This window comes from Vigna umbellata, chromosome 8 (assembly GCF_029865625.1).
Source record: "Vigna umbellata cultivar VRB3 chromosome 8, Vumbellata_1.0, whole genome shotgun sequence".
Classification (NCBI taxonomy): Eukaryota; Viridiplantae; Streptophyta; class Magnoliopsida; order Fabales; family Fabaceae; genus Vigna; species Vigna umbellata.
Genome location: NC_142172.1, coordinates 28,409,441 through 28,431,593, shown reverse-complemented (window position 1 = coordinate 28,431,593; position 22,153 = coordinate 28,409,441). Strand labels below are relative to the sequence as shown.

General features: G+C 28.7%; 1 protein-coding gene across 4 annotated transcripts; it reads left to right on the top strand.

Annotated features, from left to right (window-relative positions):
* Nucleotides 1-11,479: 11,479 nt before the first annotated feature.
* On the top strand, nt 11,480-17,610 carry PIL5 (phytochrome interacting factor 3-like 5). 4 transcript variants are annotated; one of them, XR_015781591.1, is made up of 10 exons: nt 11,480-11,750; nt 11,851-11,940; nt 12,022-12,745; nt 14,047-14,145; nt 14,224-14,289; nt 14,405-14,470; nt 14,886-15,278; nt 16,464-16,536; nt 17,188-17,267; nt 17,362-17,610. XR_015781591.1 is itself a non-coding variant. In XM_047319462.2 (8 exons), the coding sequence occupies exons 1-8, from the start codon at nt 11,834-11,836 to the stop codon at nt 17,196-17,198; spliced, it is 1,539 nt and encodes a 512-aa protein (XP_047175418.1). In that variant the 5' UTR covers nt 11,757-11,833; the 3' UTR covers nt 17,199-17,610. The 4 variants fall into 4 exon arrangements, 2 of the variants coding, with proteins under 2 accessions (XP_047175418.1, XP_047175417.1); XR_007029224.2 differs by lacking the exon at nt 11,480-11,750 and having other exon boundaries at nt 11,757-11,940; XM_047319462.2 differs by lacking the exon at nt 11,480-11,750 and having other exon boundaries at nt 11,757-11,940; nt 17,188-17,610.
* The last annotated feature ends 4,543 nt before the right edge of the window (nt 17,611-22,153 follow it).

The window sequence follows — 22,153 nt, the reverse complement described above, 5'->3', positions numbered from 1 at the left end:
TTGCTAAGTCTTTTCTCTCAAAAGATATTGAGCTTTAGATGATATAAGAGCACAACAAGCTTTTCTCTCTATTCTATTTTCATGTTGCTATTCTTATTATGTTATCTTTCTTGCGTTATCCTAATCTTTTTCTCTTCAAGTTTTCTTCTATATGTAGCTTGTTTTGAAAGATGACCGTTAGACATGGAAGTTGACATAAGGAGAGCAAGTAGCCTTTAGATGTGAAGTCAAACTTTAATCTACTTTGTAGGGTTCAAAGCTTTTTCTCATAACCTTAATCGAAACTGAGCTTGTACGATGGGACTGAATAAAGGGCTTCAAGGGAAACATTCCTAGAATTTTCTTATTCTCTCACAATGTCTTTTTCTAAGGTGTAGTGATTATGAGTATATCTTTCTACTTTATTGATCTGCACAAATATCAAGAAACAAAGTATACAAGCATCAAAGTACTTTTTTGAACATGCATTAAGTGTTTTGAACATTGATAAATGTTAGACAATGTAGCTTGTTTAAGACATTTTATCATTTGTCATTTCATTCATAAATGCATCATTCAGTTAGACATACAACATGTATAAACATCATATCGTATAAACATAAGATTCTTTTCAAAGGCTATAACATTTAACAATCATTTATAAGACGATGTTTTCTTTAGCAAGTTTTGTTTGATATAAAACTTGTATTGATAAAAATTTCTTTTTGCTTTAGTGTTATATAAGAGATAGACTTTTATTTTCATAACACGTTAGCTTGTTATGCTAATATAGTTTATTAGATAATTTCAAAGAGATACTTTCTATCATACGTGGTTTATGATTTTCTTAATTCATTTAGATAGCTTGGTTTAGAAAACATTTTATTATCTTGGCTTCAGATGTTATCTTCATTAGACGGTACTATTTTAAACAACTTTTCAGATACAACAATATTTCATTTAATATTTTTTTTTAAACCTCAAAACCTGAGTTGCTTAGATGGTCTATTCTCTAAACAATATTGCTTTAAAAAAAATCTTCTTTATGATAATGTAATTTACTCCAATTTTCTTCTAAATAATCCAATATCTTTAAGATATATTTGATTGTTGTGGAAATATAAAAGTATTTAAGAAGATAATTGCTAGATTAAAAAGATGTGACAAATATTTTATTTTGATATTTACTAATATAGTTAAATAAGGTAATTATTTAACAATATCAAATAAAATATCTTAAGATAAATTTTTCTCAAATTATCTTTTATCATAAACATTTATCAATTATCAAAGCTCATCTTGTAAAAAAATAGAAAAAAAAACATAAGATTCAATTTTTGTTGTCTATTCGTTGTTCTTGGCTTAGCAAAATTTCTCCACTTTTTCATATTATTCTTGTTTTCTTCATGCAATGTTTGGTTTGACTTCTTCTGGTCTTATTATTTTATATTCTTAGATTTATCTTTAAGGTGTCATGGAACTTTAACGAATTTATTTTCACACCTCAATAAACTTAACTTAGTTGTAGTTGCACTAACACATCTCAAAATATCCAAAAAATATTTATGCAACTAAAATACTATTTCATCATGTTTTTGTATCTCATAGTCAATAAACCCAACAAATCTTGATTAAAATATTCTTTTAAAATACAAAAATCAATTAATAATCTAAGATTAAAGGCTAAATGAGAACATAAATATTCACTCATCAATAATAATATATTTTTTGTCTAAATTTTATTTATATAATAAAAGCTTGTAATTATATCATTTTATGGCATTCTTCAAAGCTTTGTAGGTATACTTATTATTACGAGGGTGTGCAAAACTTTTATATCATCACTTTGTAAAATTATCTATTTATGAGAAAATCATCAACACATTATTTTTTAGAATGATGTTTCTTAGAACAAATATGTTTTATTTCTTACTAAAAAATAACGGTAAAAATGATGGTAAAAGTATTTGAGTTCTTAATTTCAGGAAGAAGATTAAGAAGGAATATACTCGTTTATATAATTAAGAACAATTTATGTACTTTTCATAATAAAGAGGAATTTATATACTCATTTCTTGTAATTATATGTTCTTTTATTAGAAGAATGTCTTGAATGTTAACTTAAAGAAGAAGTAGACATCGTCAAAGGATTATTGATGAATACATAAATTTGTTGTGTCATTGAAATTTTATTTAATTATTTAAAGATCTACGAAAAAGTCTTGAAATTCTATTTAATTTTCTCTTAATATAACCTTGTGAGAGGTTTTTACATGTTCTTAAAAGACCTAATATACTATATAAAGATATCCTTTGACTATTCATGTATACTCCAAGCTAAACCTACATACCTTTAGGTCGGGATGTTCCAGGCACTCATCTCCTTAAAGCCGAAAACTGAGATAGGTCTGTGAAAGATATTTTGACGCTTAAGTCAGTCAAGTGCATTAGATAATATTAAATGCATAATAAATGAAATGTAATTAATTTACCTCGTGTATTGTGCTATTTGTATCATGTTTATGGACTTTTAGGTAAATCAGCTTGATCCACCTTACTATTACATTCATTAACTTTGCTTAATACTATGATAACATGTTCTAGCTTTTGCTTAACTTAATCTCATTTCACCAACACTAATAATTTGGTCAATATGGTATCGCTATGATCAAATATACTTAGGTTGATTACATCTCAATCTAAATAATCAAGATGTACTTAAATATATACTATACATTTCACTAAACCACTGCATTATACTAAACTAATCTCACAATCTCAATTGCTTAAATACTATTTGCCATGTAAGTTTGTTTGGACTAAGAACGGAAAACAAGAGAATAAAAAAGAGAAAAAATAAAAATATTATTTAAATTAAAGAAAAGTAACTAAAAAGTAAAATGAAACTGAATCATTTGCACTTATTTATCTTATGTCCATTAACTTTTTCTTGATTCAAAATATTCAACTTTTCATTTTTGAACTTCTTTCTTCATTTTCACTCCTTAATCTACTTGTCAAACAAAAGATTTGTAAAAAAATAAAGGTTGTACTGACACGATTTTACTAGTTCCAACTTTTTTTGACATTTTTTATAGTGATGTGAAGTTTGACCTCCAACACTCTTGGAAGAGGGTGTGATAGTTGAATTAAATCATAAAAATATTATAATAATACATTTTCTCTTATAAATTTTCTAATACGAGGGTATGAAATAAAAATATAAATAATAAGCATAACCTTTAAAAGTTGAACATCCTTAATAAAATATTTTATAAAACAAAAAATTATTAAAGAATTGAAAGCAGTGTAAATAAGTGTAGCTGATGAGAGAACCTACCTACGGCCCCTGAATTGATTCGAATCATTTGGATTTCCCCTCTGTAGACGACAATCACCTTGCATTCATAATTGTGTTTTCCACTAATTAATAACAATTCACTCTTTGCCAATTCGTTAGGTTTGCATAATAAATACACTTTTCATTCAAATAACCCAAAATTATCCATCATTTCAACCTTTTAGAAAAAAATGATAATGCTTAAAAGTATAAAATAATAAGTGTTTTTTTGACCTTCTCTTCTTTCATTTTACACTTTCAAAATTATAAATATGACCTTTAATATTTTATTAAATTAATTCTTTTCACTTTTCTCTTTTTTCTTTATTTATCAATTTTTATTTTTATTTCTTAATTGATTAAGCCACTTAACAAATTTATTTTTAACTCTCTTGTTTTGAATGTTACGAAGCAAATGAATGATAGATGTGAAAGGGTTGGTTGAGAGAGTGAAATAAATGGTTGGGCATGTCCACTTCATTCCAGGTTAAGATGAAAGCATTTGGCTATTGTTAGGTAATGTCAGAAAGCCACCCACCTATCATTGCATAATCATATTACTTTTTCATCACCAATTCAAATTCACTACATTTTCCTTTTCCAATCTTTTCAAACCTTTAAATAAAAAATATACATAATATCCTCTCTTTAATCTTCAAATCATTTAACCTCTTCACCAATAATTGTAAGAATCATCATAGGTTTAAACACAAATATTTTTTAAAAAATAACATTGCTTTGCTCAACATTTAAAATAATACTTTAATGAGATCACTTTTTTAAATAATTTAGGCATTAATCTTATTTTATCAATCAGATATAATTCATTTTACTTTTTTTTCACTAATTAAGAACAATATTCAAACGGGTCAGAGAATATATTGTTGAAGAAGAATACCGATTTTTTTTATTTAATTTTTTTATACATGTGGTATTTTTCTTTATACATTGGTTCCTTTTTACTGACAAATTTTAAGAAAAAATTATTTATATTAATAAAATTTTATTTATACATTGATTTTTTTATTAACAAATTTTAAGAAAATTTTATTTATATCACTATTAAAAGAAAAATATATTTCCTGTCAATTTTGTTTTGAAATTTTTTCGAAGGAAATACTAACAAATTTTGTTACGAAAAATAATTTGTAAGAAATAACAACCATTTTTTTTAAAAAGTATTTTGTACAAAACATTTTCACATCATATTTTGTAGTTGTGTAGAAAATGCTTGTGAATTATATATATTTATATAAAAATAATTATCCATAAAAAAACTATGCGCTAATTAAAATTCTTAGAAAAAAAATATGTATTTTTCTTAAAAAAATTGTTACAAACTCGCAAGAAAAATGTAGGAAATATGAAATTTTTTAGTAATATATTAATATATTAGGTTAAAATAAAGAAATTAAGCACCACATAACAAACCTAATATATTAATATTCAATTGTTCTTTATTTTCAATCAAACCAAATTAATCATTTTGAATGTTATTCATGATTATGCGTATGATTTACACCATATGCTTGTTATTTATTATAATATATAGTTTAATGTATACTCTATACCATACGTTATTATTTCTCAGGCTATATGTTGTTAAAATAAAAAATATAATTTATTATATTTATTTATTTATCAGAGTATATGTTATTGTAATGAAATATCAAAAAATTAAATATATGAAAAAAGTGTAGGTTGTTCAAAATATCTTACATTTAACGTGGTGATAATGTTTTTTATTTTATTATTTTCGCTTCAAGTGACTTTACCTTACTATATATTATGTATATGTTGCTCTAATATTTCTTGATCTAATATATTAAAATTAACTGAGAAAATGAAATTGTTGATGATATATGATTAAACGCTCTAAAATTGCTATATTATTAGAAAGTATGTTTTCAATGTTTATGTACAACTTACGGAAGTTATACATCATCTTACATGTTGGATAAAACTAACATACTATTGTTAAATTGTTCTCAATTAAGTATTGCTCTGATACATACATAAATGCTATGTTAAATATGCTGATTAAATGCTTAATTTACTCTTATACAAGAAATGCTTACTTTAAGAAAACAAACTTAAACAATAAATTGATAAAAAAAAACCTTGTAGGAAATAGGTGTATGAGAAAAAAGAACATAAATGCATCAAAAAGAAAACATAGATATATCTCTCACTGATCACAAGGAGAGAGTTTGAACATTAGGCAATAGACAATATCCATCAACAACATCTATCAAACAGAACCATGCAGATGATTGTTCGACCAAGAGGTAGAAACCAAAATAATTAGGCTTAAATCATCTAAAAAGGTCTAGTAAAAATAATGAAAGTCTAAGAAGACTTAAGCTTAAAAGCGTTTAAACACTTATCTAGAAAGTCTTATCATAAGGGATCTAAACAAACAATATTTTCCCGGTCTACAAGGAATATCAAGTGAAAATGTCTTATTAACATAAGAAGAGTTCAGAAGAACACATTCTAAAACAATAGGCTTTAATGATGAAGAAGAAAAACATTCTGAAAAGGTATTGGTTTAGAGAAAGAAATGAGTTAAAACGATATCACAAAATAAAAACGTCTGATTAGTAGGAAAATCCTACATAAAATTGTGAGACATTGTACTTAAAACATAAACACATTCACAAAGTGATGAGTGAAAAAGTGTCTAAGAGAATCTTGTAAAATAATAAAGGTGAAAAGATATTAAGCACAAATATGTTTTACAAAGATAAATTTCAACAAGCATCGTCTAAGGAAGACATGCAAACATATTAGGATAAGTTTTCATGTATTGAAACTAACATATCTATCCTTGATAAGAACAAAACACTGAAAGCTTAAACATTGTATATTCAATCAATGTTAATGAGAGAAAAAGAGCTAAAACAAAGATATTGTCTAATGAATATAAGCTTTGAACAATGAAATGTAGTCTTAAATATGTTATCAATAGAAATGTCTTATAGAAGAAACAATCTAATGAAAAACGCACCAAAAAACACAAATCTTAAAAATGTTTTTCATTCACAAGCATATAAACACTTTGTATCATCTGTCAATATTTGAACGTTGAACTAAATCAAATACATTTATTATTGACATGACATATGATAAAATGTTTTTGAATGAGAAATTATATTTAATTTTTATAAACGCTTAAAACATTAAATGCTCATTAATGCATGTACTGCAAACTGTTATTTTTGCTTGTATGTTTTGTCCTTGATTATTGTGGAGGTTAGCAATTTTTCTATTTATGCTAAAAACAAAAAATAAACATGCATGCATCTTTAAATTTTTATCAATAATGATATCAAATGATTTTAAGTCTAATCTATTTTTTTGTTATAGCAACCTTTCTTTTCGTTCTACAGCTAAGTCAACAAATATCACCATTGAAAATTTATTTTCATTGTTCACGTCAACAAACTTGACCTGTGGAGCATTTCACTTCAACTCAATTTCAACATCATCAAGTGCATTAGAATGGTTAATAGGATCATTAATAATCCTCATAATCTCATCTATTGAGCAAAAATCTACACTTGAAGTAGGTGACTCTGCTACTTCATCATTAACAAATTCAATAACACCTTTAGTAAAATTTGTATGTCCATCAGTAGATATATCAACACAATGTGATTCTATAGTTAGTTGTTGATTTAATCTTTTAGTAAAATTAGCTTCAATTTTGTCCAACCTTTGATTCAATTCCCTAATCATTTTCTTCAATTCAATATTCTGCTTAACTCATATCTTCAAGAGAATTTCTAATTTGAGATCATTTAGTTGATGTATAGTCAACTTACTTATATCAAGTGCAGTAGTAGATGTGATAACTTGTTGATAACCATATGAGTCATGTGGTTGTTGTGGATAGTAATCGTAATATATTTAAAAATCACATTGTTGATTATTTTTATATGAAAAATTATTTTGTATTTTTGAAAGAGTTTTTTTTTAAAAGAAACAAGTTGAAAGTTTGTTGGTAGACTTCTAGGAAACATATATGTGTCTCAATGGACAATTTAAGTACCTCATCTTTCCATACCTAAAGTGTTCTCCCATCGGTTTCACAAATTTCCCAATGAAATTCCTCAAACACAAAATTGATTCTTAACAAATTAATTCTTATAAATTAGTAAAACAAAACCAAAGTACATTCTCAATTAAAAATAAAAACTTTGTAGATTAATCATAATAAATTTAACCAAGGTACATTCTCAATTAAATATTAATATTTCTAATCATTTCTATTCTTTTGAAGTACATAGGGGCGAGGGGGGGTTGAATAGTGTTTATGGAAAAATTCTTTTTGCAACCCCTCTAATATAACATGTTTGTCGAGTTTTGGATTTAACAAATGAATAGTTAAACGTTCGACCTTGTAAATGATTATGAATGATAGTTGGTTTCAACGTGTTATTCAAAACATATACTGTAGTGTTTATAAGAATTTCCTTAGTTGAATAAGAATCGTTTAGTGCGGAAGTTTCTTGTATGTGGAAATAAAAACACAGCTACAGATTTTATAAGAAAAACGTTTAGACAAAAAGATGAACAACAATTGCACATGTATTTTTATACTGGATTACTCTAACTGAGTTACACCTAGTCTCCTTTACAGAGGATTCCACTATAATCTTCAACAAGATTACAATTTAATATTTGCACCACTCATGGTCTACTCAATCAGCGAATAATTTCCTGTAGCCTAAAATGGATAAGTATTCGCATCACTCCTGGTACTAAACAAACTTGCCTAAATTTCCTTAACTCCATAGAGTTCAACATATGTTTTAATTCTCTTCAGAACTGCAATCAATGATTGCTTACAAGTCGTTCAAACTATTACTCTCACTGAGAGGATGTAATTACTATACAATGCATTCTAAACACTCGCAGGTGTTTCTCTCTTTTCTCTTTCTCTCTTTCTCTCTTTCTTACAACAATAAGCAAATATTGCAATGAAGCTTGAGAGTATTGCTAGACTTTTTTTTTCTCTTCTTCTGCTCAGATGTTTTCTTTTTTCTTGAGCTTTTCTGTGTTTTTCTTTTGAATACTTTTCTCAAGATGAATATTTTCGGTGTATGTTATCATCTTAATTCTTTATCTGAATGATTTTCCATATATAGGCCCTTGGAAAAATGTTTGTTAGACTCAGCTCTTAGCCTTGATTCTTGTGTCTTCTCTTTCTTTGTGTAATTGTTGGTTAAAGTCAACTTATTAGAGTAGACTTGTTTTTTCAGTTCTTTGCTTAAAGTAGGTTGTACTTCCTTTTAGACACAACTTTAAGTGAAAAACATTCCGTGAATATTTCTTTTGTCTCTAACATCCACTTCGTATTTTTAAATGAAGTATGTGGATGCATGTATAGTAGGTTATCTGGAAATAATATAGTAGATTGTGCATGCAACAAATATGTCTTATATCTTATTACTTTTGTTGTTTTTAAACGTTAAACATTTAATATCATTTAAAGTTTGCTCAAAATAACAAAGTGTTTAACAATTAATCTTTTATAAAGAAACCAAGCGTTGAGTAAAATCTTCATCGTTGGACGAATTAACATTTTTAACTCATGGTATTTTCTAGACTTATGGAAATGCTTAGCACTTAGCATGTTATCTTTTCTTTTGCATTTTAGAATTAGACTTTAAGAGTGTTTTTGTCGAAGATACTATCTTGACACTTTTTCGTTTTTTTCGAAAGTTCAACTGAATACCCTTGATAAATTATAAAAAAAAATATTTTTGATTAATAATTTTTAAAAAAATTCATTCCTAATTTTATTTTTAATCTAAATGTTATTTAAGATACTTTATTTTATTATTTAAAGTGTTATTTTAAGTACATTTGATAGAGAAAAAAATTATAAAAATGAAAATTTTATATAAAAAATATCAGAAAAAAACATTTGTAAGAAAACTAGTTTCAAACTTATTTTTTTAATGTATTTCATACTAATCAAGATCTCTTTCAAATTTTTTTCTTCCTATTTTATTTTATTACTATCAAACAAAACATTAAGTAGACTGTACCTTACTGGACCTATATGTCAAGTACGAGACTTTCAGTGTTCTCTAATCACAGGATAGGTGATTTGATTTTTTAAAAAATTTAATCATAATTAATAATACGGTACGAATTAATCAAAAACCAAATCCAAGATGCAACAATAATTAAATCTAACAAAATTATAGTTAATGATACTAAATCTTGAAACTATAAAATTGTTTGTGCCATCAAATCATGTCCTCACACCACATGTCATCACTTTCTTTGATTACCTTTCCTCAATTCTTCTATTCACACACACCACTCCAACAAGAAACCAAAGTTATCTCCTTAAAACCTTAATTTTATAATTATTAATTAAATTAAAATAATTTTAAAATCATTGGTTAAATTATGATTATTAAGTATTATATAAGCGACGTACTACCACAAATCATTAAGTAAAATTATAAGATTGATTTAATAATAAAATTGGAAAATAAAGTGAGGTTTTAAGTTTAACTCTTCGTTATAATATTTAGGAATTTGCTGTTAGTTTTTAAAAGGAATAGGAGGAGAAATGTTGTGGATTCAATACCTCTTATAACTTAATACTAACAATTAATAGATAAAATAAAACATAACTTATTAGTCATGTTTCCTAACTATTACTTTAGATTTATTTTTATTAAATTTTTGTGATCTATTGAGTCTTCAAAATTTAAAAAATTTTAAATCATGTCCCTATCTTTAAATTTATCTGTTAACTATGCATGTGACTGTTATTTTCTTTAGTTTAATGTTGATGTGAAAATTGACCCAGAATAAAATTTTAAAATTATTAAGTTTTATCCAAGAATGAAAAAGGATAAAGGTGAAGTTACGATGAATTCTCGTTTAACTTCTTTAATTTGTTTTTGTATTTAAAATGTTGCTTTAGTTAAAATTTAATTTAAAATAACTAAATGAGATTGAGATATAAAAATGTGTTAAACATAGATTTTTAATTACAACAAGAAATGAATTTAATAAACAACAGAAACTTATTAAAATGTATTCAATAAGAAACACAAAATCATTCACAATGAATAAGAAAAACCCATTAACAAGGTATTTAATAAACAACATAAACACAATCACAATGAATTTAATAAACAATAAAAACTCATTCACATTAAATTCAACTCTCACCACTTTTTACACCTTACATCATAAAAAGAGCACAATTTATTATATATGGGTTGTTCATTAATTATTACTGCATTTATTATATAACACACATATCTTACTTGAGTTTTAGAAAATCTTTGCAAATACTCCAACCTACGTACCTATAAAATCTCAAACCAATGGAAGTAAGAATGACCCAAAAAATTTATTAATAGACATGCGAGCCTTACCTGTAGATCTTGACTCAACAAGAATATGTTAGGATCACCTGTGGTAAAATTAAAGATAAAATAATGAAGTGATATTGTAATAAAGTAATGATTATCAAATAGTCATGACGAAAGTGTTTCACGGGGATCCTTGAATAAATTTTAAATCTGAAATAGGTTAACACAATACAAAGCAGAAGTATCCCATTAATGTCTGCCACTACTCTGAAACAGGTTGAATCCAAATTAATATTTATGAACTTTATGAATCTGAAAAAAAATGGTTTTTCACTTATGTCAGTCACTAATCTCGATATTACCTCAATAAGTAAAAAAAAGCAAACCCAAAACTGAGACACGTTTAAACATATAATAGTAGTAGTCTATATCATATTATGAATAAACAAATATATATAAAGTTGTGGGGATAACAATAAAAAATTAAGAATGTAATAATATTTTATAGAAATAAATAAGTATGGGTCACATGTAACAACTCGTGTCCCCACGAAACGCACTCTAGAATCAATTCTCAATTCTCAATTCTCGTATCCAAACATACAAAATTGTTCTTAAACAATGTTTATGTTTAAACAATCAATTCTCTTAATTTGTTGGATTAGTGAATGGTACTACACTCCGTATCTTTAAGCAAGATTTTAAAAATTATTAACTTTTAAACAAAAATGACTAATTATTGACTTTTTATTGTTTCTTTAAGAGGATCATTGACTGTGTTTTCAGAAAAAGTGAATTAATGTAAACCGTCAAAAATCGCTTTCGTCGTTTAGCTTCTTCTCATTATTCGGAAACGCCTTATCTTTGCACAAAGGCAAACAAACAACAACAGCAAGAAGCCCAGTTCCAACCCAAACACACCGCATACTCTTCCCTACAATAATCTTCAACATTATTATTCTTCAAAACTAAAAGAAAAAATGAAAAAGAAGAAAATATAGCAATGAGTGATTCATTCTCCACAAAAATTAAGTTCTAAAGAAAGAAATCTTCACTTACTATGCTCCACTGCTTCAACAGTAAGTTGTCTTTTGCTTCTTCAGTTTCCATTCACAATACCTTCTTCATATTCCTCACGATTTTTAATTTCTAATTTTTTTTTATGCTTGAACTCAACAGAAGCAAAATGAATCACTGTGTTCCAGATTTCGAAATCCAAATCGACGATGACGAAGAATTCCCAATTCCCGTCTCAAAGAAACCCTCAATGTAACTCTCTTCTCTTCACTCTAATTTTCAATTCCTTTTTTTTTTGCGCCGAGTAAGTGAATGCGACGACAATTAAAACAGGCAAAACGACGAGATCATGGAACTGTTGTGGCAAAACGGCCAGGTTGTGATGCAGAGCCAAAACCATCGACCACTCAGAAAACCGCCGCATACGTTGGTTGCCGGCGGAGTCTCTCCGGCTAGGGAGATTCGATCCTCTGAAGCAGAAAACTACGGTAACCAACACTTGTTCATGCAAGAAGACGAAATGGCTTCGTGGCTTCACTATCCAATCCACGAAGATCCTCCTCCCTTTGATCACCACGATTTCAGCGCCGACATGCTGAACCCGCCGCCGACAAACGTAATCGCGAGCGTGACTCACAGTAGCGCCGCCGTACAATCCTCCTTTCGCACGACGGAGCTTCGACATCCTGCTCCTCGTCCGCCGATTCCTCCTTCTCGGCGGCCGGTGCCGGCGGCAAACAGTATGCAGAATTTCTCACACTTCTCGAATCACGGCAATTCGTCGTCGAGTTCCAAGGCCACGGCGGCGCAACCGACGGTGGTGGATTCGTGCCAGACGCCGGTCGCGACGGCAGAGCACGCTGAAACCGGTCGCGCTAGCGTGACCGCCGCCGATGCAGGTAAGGCGGCGGAGTCTGGAGGAAGGGAGACGGCGACGTGCGATGTGACGGTGACGTCGTCTCCTGGTGGTTCAAGCGGGAGCGCGGAACCAGTTCAGAGGGAACTTGACCGAAAGAGGAAGGGGAGAGAACCGGAGGAATCAGAGTTTCTGAGCGAGGTGAGTGAGTCAACTCGTTTGTTTTATTTCTTCTCGAACTCTCACACGTTCCATATGCGTTAGTCTTGGCTATCGTGCACCGGGGGAATGACGTGGGTTTACGTTAGCACGCTCCTCTGCATTCTATTCAACTCTATCTCATTACTAATCATCAAACTTTCCGTGTGTGGACATGACTTTGGTGTCGTTTCTCCAACGAAACCCTTAAACGCGGCGCGGTTACACACCGTGATGCCACGTGTATAGTGGAAGATTCAAAACTTCATAACCGAGGAGCAGGGTATATTTGGTGAACGGAGTGGCTCATGTGCATATTTTTACAATTTTACTATATACTATATTCCTTTGATATTTTAAAAAACTCAGCCAAAGGCAATATCTACTAGTAAGGTACGGATGTCAAAATACAAAGGAATTAAGCTGTCATGATGCTGACTGAACGTGAGTTTGGTCAAAATATCTCTGCTTGCATAACAGTTACGCGGGAAAGTAGGTAGAGAAACTAGACAAGCGAAAAACGTGTCAACGTTAATTGATCTAGTGGGCATGAGGCATTTTCCACACTGAAATGAAAACTATCAATTGACGCTGATGTCAAACGAACAACACGAGTAGAGATCCCCAAACCAATGTTCAACACCCCTTGAACAGACTTTTAATGGCGTCGTGCTTTAGTGTTATTATTTGCTGACATTGTTTGTTTGAGTTGTAATAGGTATATATAAACTAAAGTAATGGAATGTAATGGGGATGCAGTTATAAGCTAAGTTATTTACATATCAGGTGTTACTTAAACATGAACTTTTTGATATTGATGATGGTACGATGGTTAACTAATTCCCCATCATGGACTTGCATATTGCCTCCGTTTTGGAAAACTATAAATCTTATATTTCAATTGGTCTTATTAAACAGAATTGTCTTGTAATCTCTCTCATGAGGAGACTCATAATTATGATTTTTCCAGAGTATATTCCGAGGTAAAGTGCCTAGGACTAAAAGATGACTTGGACATGGTTGTGAAGTTTGATGGGGGCAGCGAGATAGGTAGAAAGCTTGGGTTTAAGTTGTGGTACTTTCTAATTTTACTATAAACAAGGGGGATTGAGACTTTGTACGTAAGATTTACAAGTTGGTGGCTTCCCATGGAAGCAACGTTGGAACAGATGAGACGGATCAATAGTTTATCATTTAATAGATAGTGACATACTTGTTGACTCTATTTTACATTTTGTCATCTGTAAAAATTTATGGTATATGTTGCTTCTATATTCTTATCTCCATTGGTTTCACTGCAAAAGGATGTAGATTTTGAATCTCCGGAAGCTAAAAAACAAGGGCGTGGTTCTACATCTACTAAGAGATCCCGTGCTGCAGAAGTCCACAATCTCTCAGAGAGGGTATATACATACATAACTTTCCCTAAACTTCATTCTGTTTTTCTCATTTTCTGAGTAATATATTTCATTTTCATGCAGAGGCGTCGAGATAGAATTAATGAAAAAATGAAAGCTTTGCAAGAACTTATACCTCGATGTAACAAGGTCAACAGAATTATTAAATTTCCCAGTACTTCTTTTTCCTTTTTTTTTGCATGACATTTTATGGTTGCTTTCTAATAGCTCTTTCAATTTTTTATTCCTTTCCTGAATTTGATAGTCTGACAAAGCTTCAATGTTGGATGAAGCAATTGAATATTTGAAGTCACTGCAATTACAAGTGCAGGTAAATCTTATATATACAGTGAAATATTGAATGAGCATTTTAATTGGTGATGGTTAATTTTCCTGTACCCATAATTTATAAAATCTCTTTAAGCATAAAAAAGGATTAAGGAAGAAAGGAAAGAAAAATTAGGATGGAAAAGCAAAGTAATAGACTGTTTCGTTCTTACTGAAAAGTTTAGAGAAAACTTCACGTCTTTTAAGTGAAAGAGGCATGGTGATTTACAGAGCCAAAGAGGTTGTATTTGGAATTATTTTACTTAGATGAAGATTTTAGTTCTATTGATTGAAGTGTATGCTTGTTTCAAAATTGTGTCTCTCTATTTATCACCCATATACTATATATCTATTGGTTACATTATATACCATTCACGTATTAGCTCTTAACGAAAACTGAATGCAATTTATTTATGCAGATGATGTCCATGGGATGCGGCATGGTACCCATGATGTTTCCTGGAATCCAGCAGTATTTGCCGCCAATGGGAATGGGAATTGGCATGGGTATGGGCATGGAAATGGGAATGAACAGACCGGTAATGCCATTTCCCAATATGTTAACTAGTTCAACTTTGCCAGCAGCAACTGCAGCTGCTCATTTGGGACCGAGGTTTCCCCCTGTGCCTCCTTTCCATATTCCCCATGTTCCTGCCCCTGATTCATCCAGAATGCCAGCACCAAATCTGTCAAATAATAGTATGCTTAACGCACTTGGTACGCAAGGTCCAGATCAATCACGTATCCCAAACTACACTGATCCTTATCAGCAATACGTCGGCCTCCAACAGGTGCAGTTACAATTAATGCAGGTAAAGTTGTCTTTAATGCTATGTTGATGTTGATTTTTTCGGTTATTTTTATTTTGGGGCGGGGCGGGGTTTAAAGCTACCTGAGGGACATCATATCCCAGCCACCGTTACATCATCTTCTTTGATGCATCGTCCTAACACAACGCATTAATTAGGAAAACTCGGCTTGTTCCCATGGCTCCATCCCAAATATTCCAAGTTGTCATTAGAGAAACGATAATGTATCTTGTCTTGTAAAGACTTTCAAAAACTCCTAACGCTTCCAACTTTAAGAGTACTCACCCTTCTCCTACGTGCTTGTACTCCTTAAGATGGAAAGAGATTATGTTCGCAGAAGATACTCCAACACTTAAGTTAGTCACAAATAATAAATATGTAATTAATGAAATGTCATTAACATACTTCGTAAAATGTGTTATTTATACTTTAGGATTTATTTTTACCTAGATGAGTTTGGATCTATTGGTCCAAATACTTGTTGATTTCTAAATCATTATAGTTAATCATGAGTTATGGTGATTAAGTGTCTTGTATGGTTTTATATTGACTGAAGAGAGATGAACCGAGTACATGTCGACTTAGTATTATGACATGTACTTGTTCAAGGACGAGATCTATACTATACTAGTATGATTGAGGGTACTCGGTCACATAAATTACACCATTCCTAAACTTTACATATAACATGTCAAAGGCTTCTACGAATCCCAAACTTTACATGTAACATGTTAAAGGCTTCAACGAATCTAACATGAGTATCCGTGTTCAGTTTTTGGCTTGTCTATCATAATATCCATACCTGATAGTTGTCTTGCAAAGTTTGAAAAGAAAATTGGTATTTTTGAATATATAAACTTATATGTATACAAGTCATGATCGTAATACCCTTCTTGAGGTGAGTTAAGTAGCTGGGAAAAATCTGTTGTTTCGTGCACATCACAAATAGGCCAAACTACTTATCGTACACTTTGTCATAAAAATGACTTTTTTTTATATTTCTGTCATCTACTCCCGATTTTGTTCTTAGTACCCTAACTGGAAGGTTGAAAAAACAAAAAGTCAATAGGGTTGGTAGTATACCGCTTTCTTTATATTTGGGTGAAGTGTTTTTGTTTTTTTTTTTGCTTTTCTAATTTGCACAAAAATGCGAACGTTTATGTTAACTTTTTGCATACGTTGAATCAGGCAATGAACCAACCAAATGTGAGCAAGCCCAGTACCAGTAGGGGTCAAGAGAATCCAGAAAAACATCAGTCAGGTAAATTGCCATTCTAGTCTTCTCAATTTAATTTGTTCTTAATATATTTATGAAAGATACATGCTATTTTTTGAAATCCAATTGGACCGCTCTTGCCTTTAGATCAACGTGGTAGTGCGATTTTAAGTATATACGAACAGACCTCTTTTTCTACTACATATTTCAGACAAGTCACAACACTATATGTCAATAAATCACCCTCTTTCCTTTAACATATATTTAAATTATACTTCTTTCTAATTTAAAAAAAAAATTGAATTGTCTTCTTAGTAGATAGAAATAAATATGAATTACACTTTAATTTATAAAGAAAACTATGAAACAATGATAAATAATTACGATTGTGTCCCAACAATATTCTGTCTTTTCCTTCAATTTTCGTTGTCATTACTAATTTTAATACTTTGGTGAAAAAATTTAACTTCTACCATTGACTATAAAATTGACTGCAAGAAAAAAAAAACTTATCTAGGTTAAAATGGACTCTTTAAATAGACACAAAGGAAACAAGTATTCATCTGTTAAGAGAGGGGAAGAAAAATGTAGGTACTTTGAGAGAAATGTAATTTACTATATTTGTTATGTAACTCTTGATGGACATTATAAACGAACACTAATGTCTAAGGTCCGTTGTTTTTTCTTGATATTCAGAAGAAACATGATTGGTTGATATTTACAATCTAGAGTTGACAATTCAATTGTGCTGCTCACTGTTGGATCGCTGGCACAAGGTAACTCTCATGTCAGGGGATTGTAAGTCTCTTTAGAGAGATAGTGCACAAGAGAATAATAAGTATCATTGAAACCAACTTGTGCACATTGCAGGTTAAGCTTCACCGGCCCTATACAAAAAGCAGCCAAGTGGTGTTTTAGAGAGAGCTAACTTTTTAGCAGTTCTCAGTAACAAGCTAATCAAATGGCTAACATGTAAATTATTTTTCTGTCCCCCTCCTTTTACTCTGCACTTTTTCCTCCACTTAAACCTTCATTCTATTTTAGAAATTATATGTTACGGCAAGTCTAGTTCTTTATACACTTTACAATAAACGTAGAAGCTCCTCTCTGTTTTCCCTATTTTCTTTTCTATTATCTTATCAATTTTCTACCGCCAGACATTCTTAAGCATATGGACGGTGATTATTTATAAGGAAAAATAAGTGAAAGGTTAATGATTTATTATCACAGATTTTTTTTATAATATTTTGACATACACAGTACATGTGTCATTTTTTCATTGAGTTTAGAATATGTTAGCATAGTAACAAATAAATAATAAATCAATCATTAATATATTATGTCAAAATGTTATAAAAAATTAATGTACAAATATATTTTCCTAAATGGTTAAAAGTAGCTCTCATTTTCATGCCTCCTGTCTTCTTATATGAATATACAAGAGCATTGAATACAGAAAAGAAAAATAATATTTTGATATATATTTAATATTATTCTTTCTTATTTTTTATTTTTCTTTTTTTGTAAAAAAATACAAAATTTTATTATTTTACAACCATTTCATTCACTTTTGTATTGTATGTTAAATGAATGTACAAATATATATAATATTATTACTTTACAGAAAATTCTAAAATTTATAACGTGAGCTATAATATAAAATTAAAATAAATATTAGTATATAATATTTACTCTTTTTACATATTTTCATTATAACTATAATGAAATTTAATATTATTTTAATTATTATGTTTTATTTGTATTGCTACAAAAATTAAATAAAGAATTGAAAAGTATGTAAGAAGTATTTATTTGAAGCTTGATAAATGTCCTTTTCGACTAAAATAGAAGGTACATTTTATATTCATATTGTATTTCTTTTCACTAATAGACTATTCATAAAGGACTGTTTTATTCTACACCTCATATTTTTTATATTTATTTCTATATTTTAAAAATAATTTTCTTTAACAAATTTTAAAATTTATTGACATTTTAAAAAAGAAATTAACAAATTTTAAAATCTATTAATGAAAAAATTCAACAAATTTTAAAATTTATTGAAGAAAAAATTCTCAACAAATTTTGAAATCTGTAAAGAATTTTTGAAAACCTTAGCGAATTTTAAAATTAATAGAGATTTTAAAAATATTTTTTTTAGTGAATTTTAAAATTTGTTAAAGGAGAAATGTGAAGTGTAAAAGTATTTGAAATGTAAGAATAGTTTTAAAATTTGAAAGAAAAGTTGGAAGTGCAGAAAGAAATATGGAGTGATGTAAGGAGAAACATTCTTCACAAATATGGAAATGTGAGAATGATGTTTGTTTTATATGCACATGTTTCAGTTTGGTCTCTTGATGACATGAGAAGAAAGAAGGAGAAATACAAGTCCTTTTTCTGCACAGCCATATAAACATGTAATAATATTCTTGTTTGGTCTTCATTATTACTATCTTCGTGGTTGGTTGTGCTTTCTTCTTCATCCTCCCTTTATTTTATGATTTATTATTTTTGCTTATTTTGGTTTGAGAAACTAATCATTGTTCCATCTGAATTTTGTTTCGCAAAATCTTCTATTTGTTACTTAAGTGTCATTGTTGCTTTTGCTAGTTAGTGACATCAGTGCAATTTTTTCAAGCACGTAATTGATTACGGATGTTAGAATTATTTGATTAAGTGAATTTTTTTCTGTCAATGTAATCGATTATACATAACTATGTTTGTTGTGTTTAGTTGGACATAATAATATGTTATGATAGTGTTAATGATTTGCCCTCATACTCAAATGTTATCCAACAACAATGTTAAGGTCGAAGAAAGTTTTACTATATTATATAGCATATGGTTGTCATGTAACATAATAAAATAATTATAATAAAATAATAGTAATAATAGTAGTACAATTATAATTTAAGCATTAAGTAAAATTAATTTATAATAAGGACAATTTGGTCAATTTATTAAATATATCATTAATGGTGTTTTTTAAACTATATTATGACTTTCAATGAATACTAAGATATAATTAGTGAAAGTTAATTGACATGATTCACATGTTGTCTCATAAAATATTTAACTCAAAATCAATCACTTCACCTTATTCATTTTTTATAAGGTAAAAGTTTTGTATTCCAACTTGATCTATCATGGATTTGATAAATTAAGGAGTTAACTCATTTTAAACATATTTTTTCTTGTTTTATATGGTAATTAAAAATCAAAATGATAATTAATAATTATAATAAAAAATGTTATAAAAAGATTTTTGTGGTGATATATGTCAACTCATCTTCAATATAGTTCAAACTTATTTAAGTAATAAATTAAGAAACTCACATTTGATAAGGTTCCATTTTAGCTTAACTTAGTGTGGTGTTAGATTAAACAAATTTAAAGAATATTTCTACTTAACATTAAGATAATCAATAGATTATTTGGATGTGAAGATGTACTTCTAAAATAGATTATTTAGTATGTGAAGATGTATTTCTAATCAATAAGAAGAAGAGAATTCAATTAATGGAAGACATAAATGAACAAGTAAATGGAATAAGCATATAACATAAGAACAAAAGGAATAAGAACAAGAGGAAGAAGAACTTGAATTTAAATAGAATAAAGGACGAAGAAGACAAAAGATGAGATGGGAGAAAGTGATCACCCGATTTGGAAGTATAAAACCATCTAAGATAAGTAGTGGTAGTGTCACCATTGAACCTATGTTCAAGATAAAACAATGGAGTTTCAAAAACACTCTCTAAAACACTCATTCACTCAAAGGTTAAGCATAATAACTTCATTAAACATCTATTTACAAGTGATAGAAAAGTCTTCTTAAATAGGCAATGAAAAGGTCCTCCTTAACAAATACTAAAGAGGAGAAAAGGTAACCTAGCAAAAGATAAGGGCTATCTAGCAATTACAAAAAGATCTTTTTAGAAGCTAATAATGAGATGGGTTGCCCATGTGTGGAGAATATGCTCTCAATCATTGCAAAATCATCAAAAATGTCATTTTTCTCCACCAAGTGTCCATGTGGCCCCCTCTTGTGGTCCCTTCCTTTTAGATTCTCTCATTTACACTTTTATAAGGTCTTCTTAGCAAAAGATAGGTTTGGTGAGTATAATTTCCTAAGCTATTTTTCTTTTTAACCTTTCATTCTTCTACAAGGTACAAGGTGACAATCTCAAAATAAGAGTGTCATTAGCAACCTACAAAATAAATACAAAAAGAAACACAAGTCTAGAATTTGTTCTAAAAAAAAGAAATTAAACCAAAGTAAAAGAAAGAAGGTGAAAAATTTTCACTCCTGATTAAGTTTATTTTTTCTAAATATGTGACTTTATTGTTGATAAAGGTTAGGAGCTCATCACAATTTGACCTATATAAAAAAAAAATCCAACTCACTCCCACTCAAATCGGTGATAGTTCATAGTTCTAAACTCATTCAAATACCCCAAAATAAAAGTTACACATTGGTGGGATGGATACGTTGAACAACCTGTCATTTGGTATAAAAAGAATTCGGGAATTATTTTATTTTTTATCTCAACCAATAGGAATGGTATCATTTATACTTTTTTAAAATTAAATAAATAAAATTATTTGAAAGTTATTAACCCAAATATATAATAAAATAAAACGTTTATCTTTAAATATAATTCAAATAAAATTTTCATCATAAATTATTAAAAAATATTTAATTAATATTTCTAAACACATTTTTAAATAAATTTCCCACCAAAATTTAAGTCTAAATGAAATGAATCTCTTTAAAAACAATTTTAATTTCATAAATCTCAATAAAAAAACATAATTCTACTCTAATTTTAAAAAATTATTCAATTCTCAACCATTTTATTTTGATTAGTTGATTCTAAAACTTTATTCCATTAAAACTAACTAATAATTTAAAAATATTATCATTGAATTTTAAAATAAATTATAAGCTGACAAGAAAACATAACTTATATACATATGGCATTTTAATAACAACATATAATAAATATTCAAGAATATTTATATCATAATAATTAAAACATACATCAACACAACATATCTTTTGTAGACTTTACTTATAGATATATACGTGAAAGTATTTTTGTGTCCCTGCAGCATATTCTTGGTTACATGAAAGTATTTTTGTGTCCCTCCAGCATATTCTTAGTAATGAACCTCATGAATATTATTCGAAACCGTTCTAATTTTTAACAAATAAATCTCCATGAATATAAATAACTAATATATACATATCTTTATCTTTCGGTCTCCATTTTAATACTTGTCTTCACTCTTATCTCCATTTTAACTCGCTACAACACTTTTAGTTTATTAGATAGTTTATCAAAGTTATATTAAATTTTATTTGATCCTTGATTTCATAACTTACTTTTACTCTATTATTTGATATTTATATACTTATACTATCTTTCTTGGTATTTAATATTAGAAGAAAAAAATATATTTTTCAACATAACTTAATAATGTTTTCTTCTATTCTAATATTTATTTTTTTAAAATTATTTAAGTAATATTTAAAACCATACAATACCATCTACAAATATGTTTGCTTCTCAGTACAATAAAAGTAGGACAAAAAATTGACATCCAAAATAGTGATGGAGATAGGAATAATCAAACCCGCATAATTATTATCCCTACT

What these genes read in the sequence shown, in the direction of transcription:
- PIL5 (XM_047319461.2), top strand. Translation starts at nt 11,834, where the DNA reads ATGCTTGAACTCAACAGAAGCAAAATGAATCACTGTGTTCCAGATTTC. An exon ending in TCCACAATCTCTCAGAGAGG is followed by an intron (nt 14,146 to 14,223) that starts GTATATACATAC and finishes ATTTTCATGCAG; the next exon opens with AGGCGTCGAGATAGAATTAA. An exon ending in TTATACCTCGATGTAACAAG is followed by an intron (nt 14,290 to 14,404) that starts GTCAACAGAATT and finishes TGAATTTGATAG; the next exon opens with TCTGACAAAGCTTCAATGTT.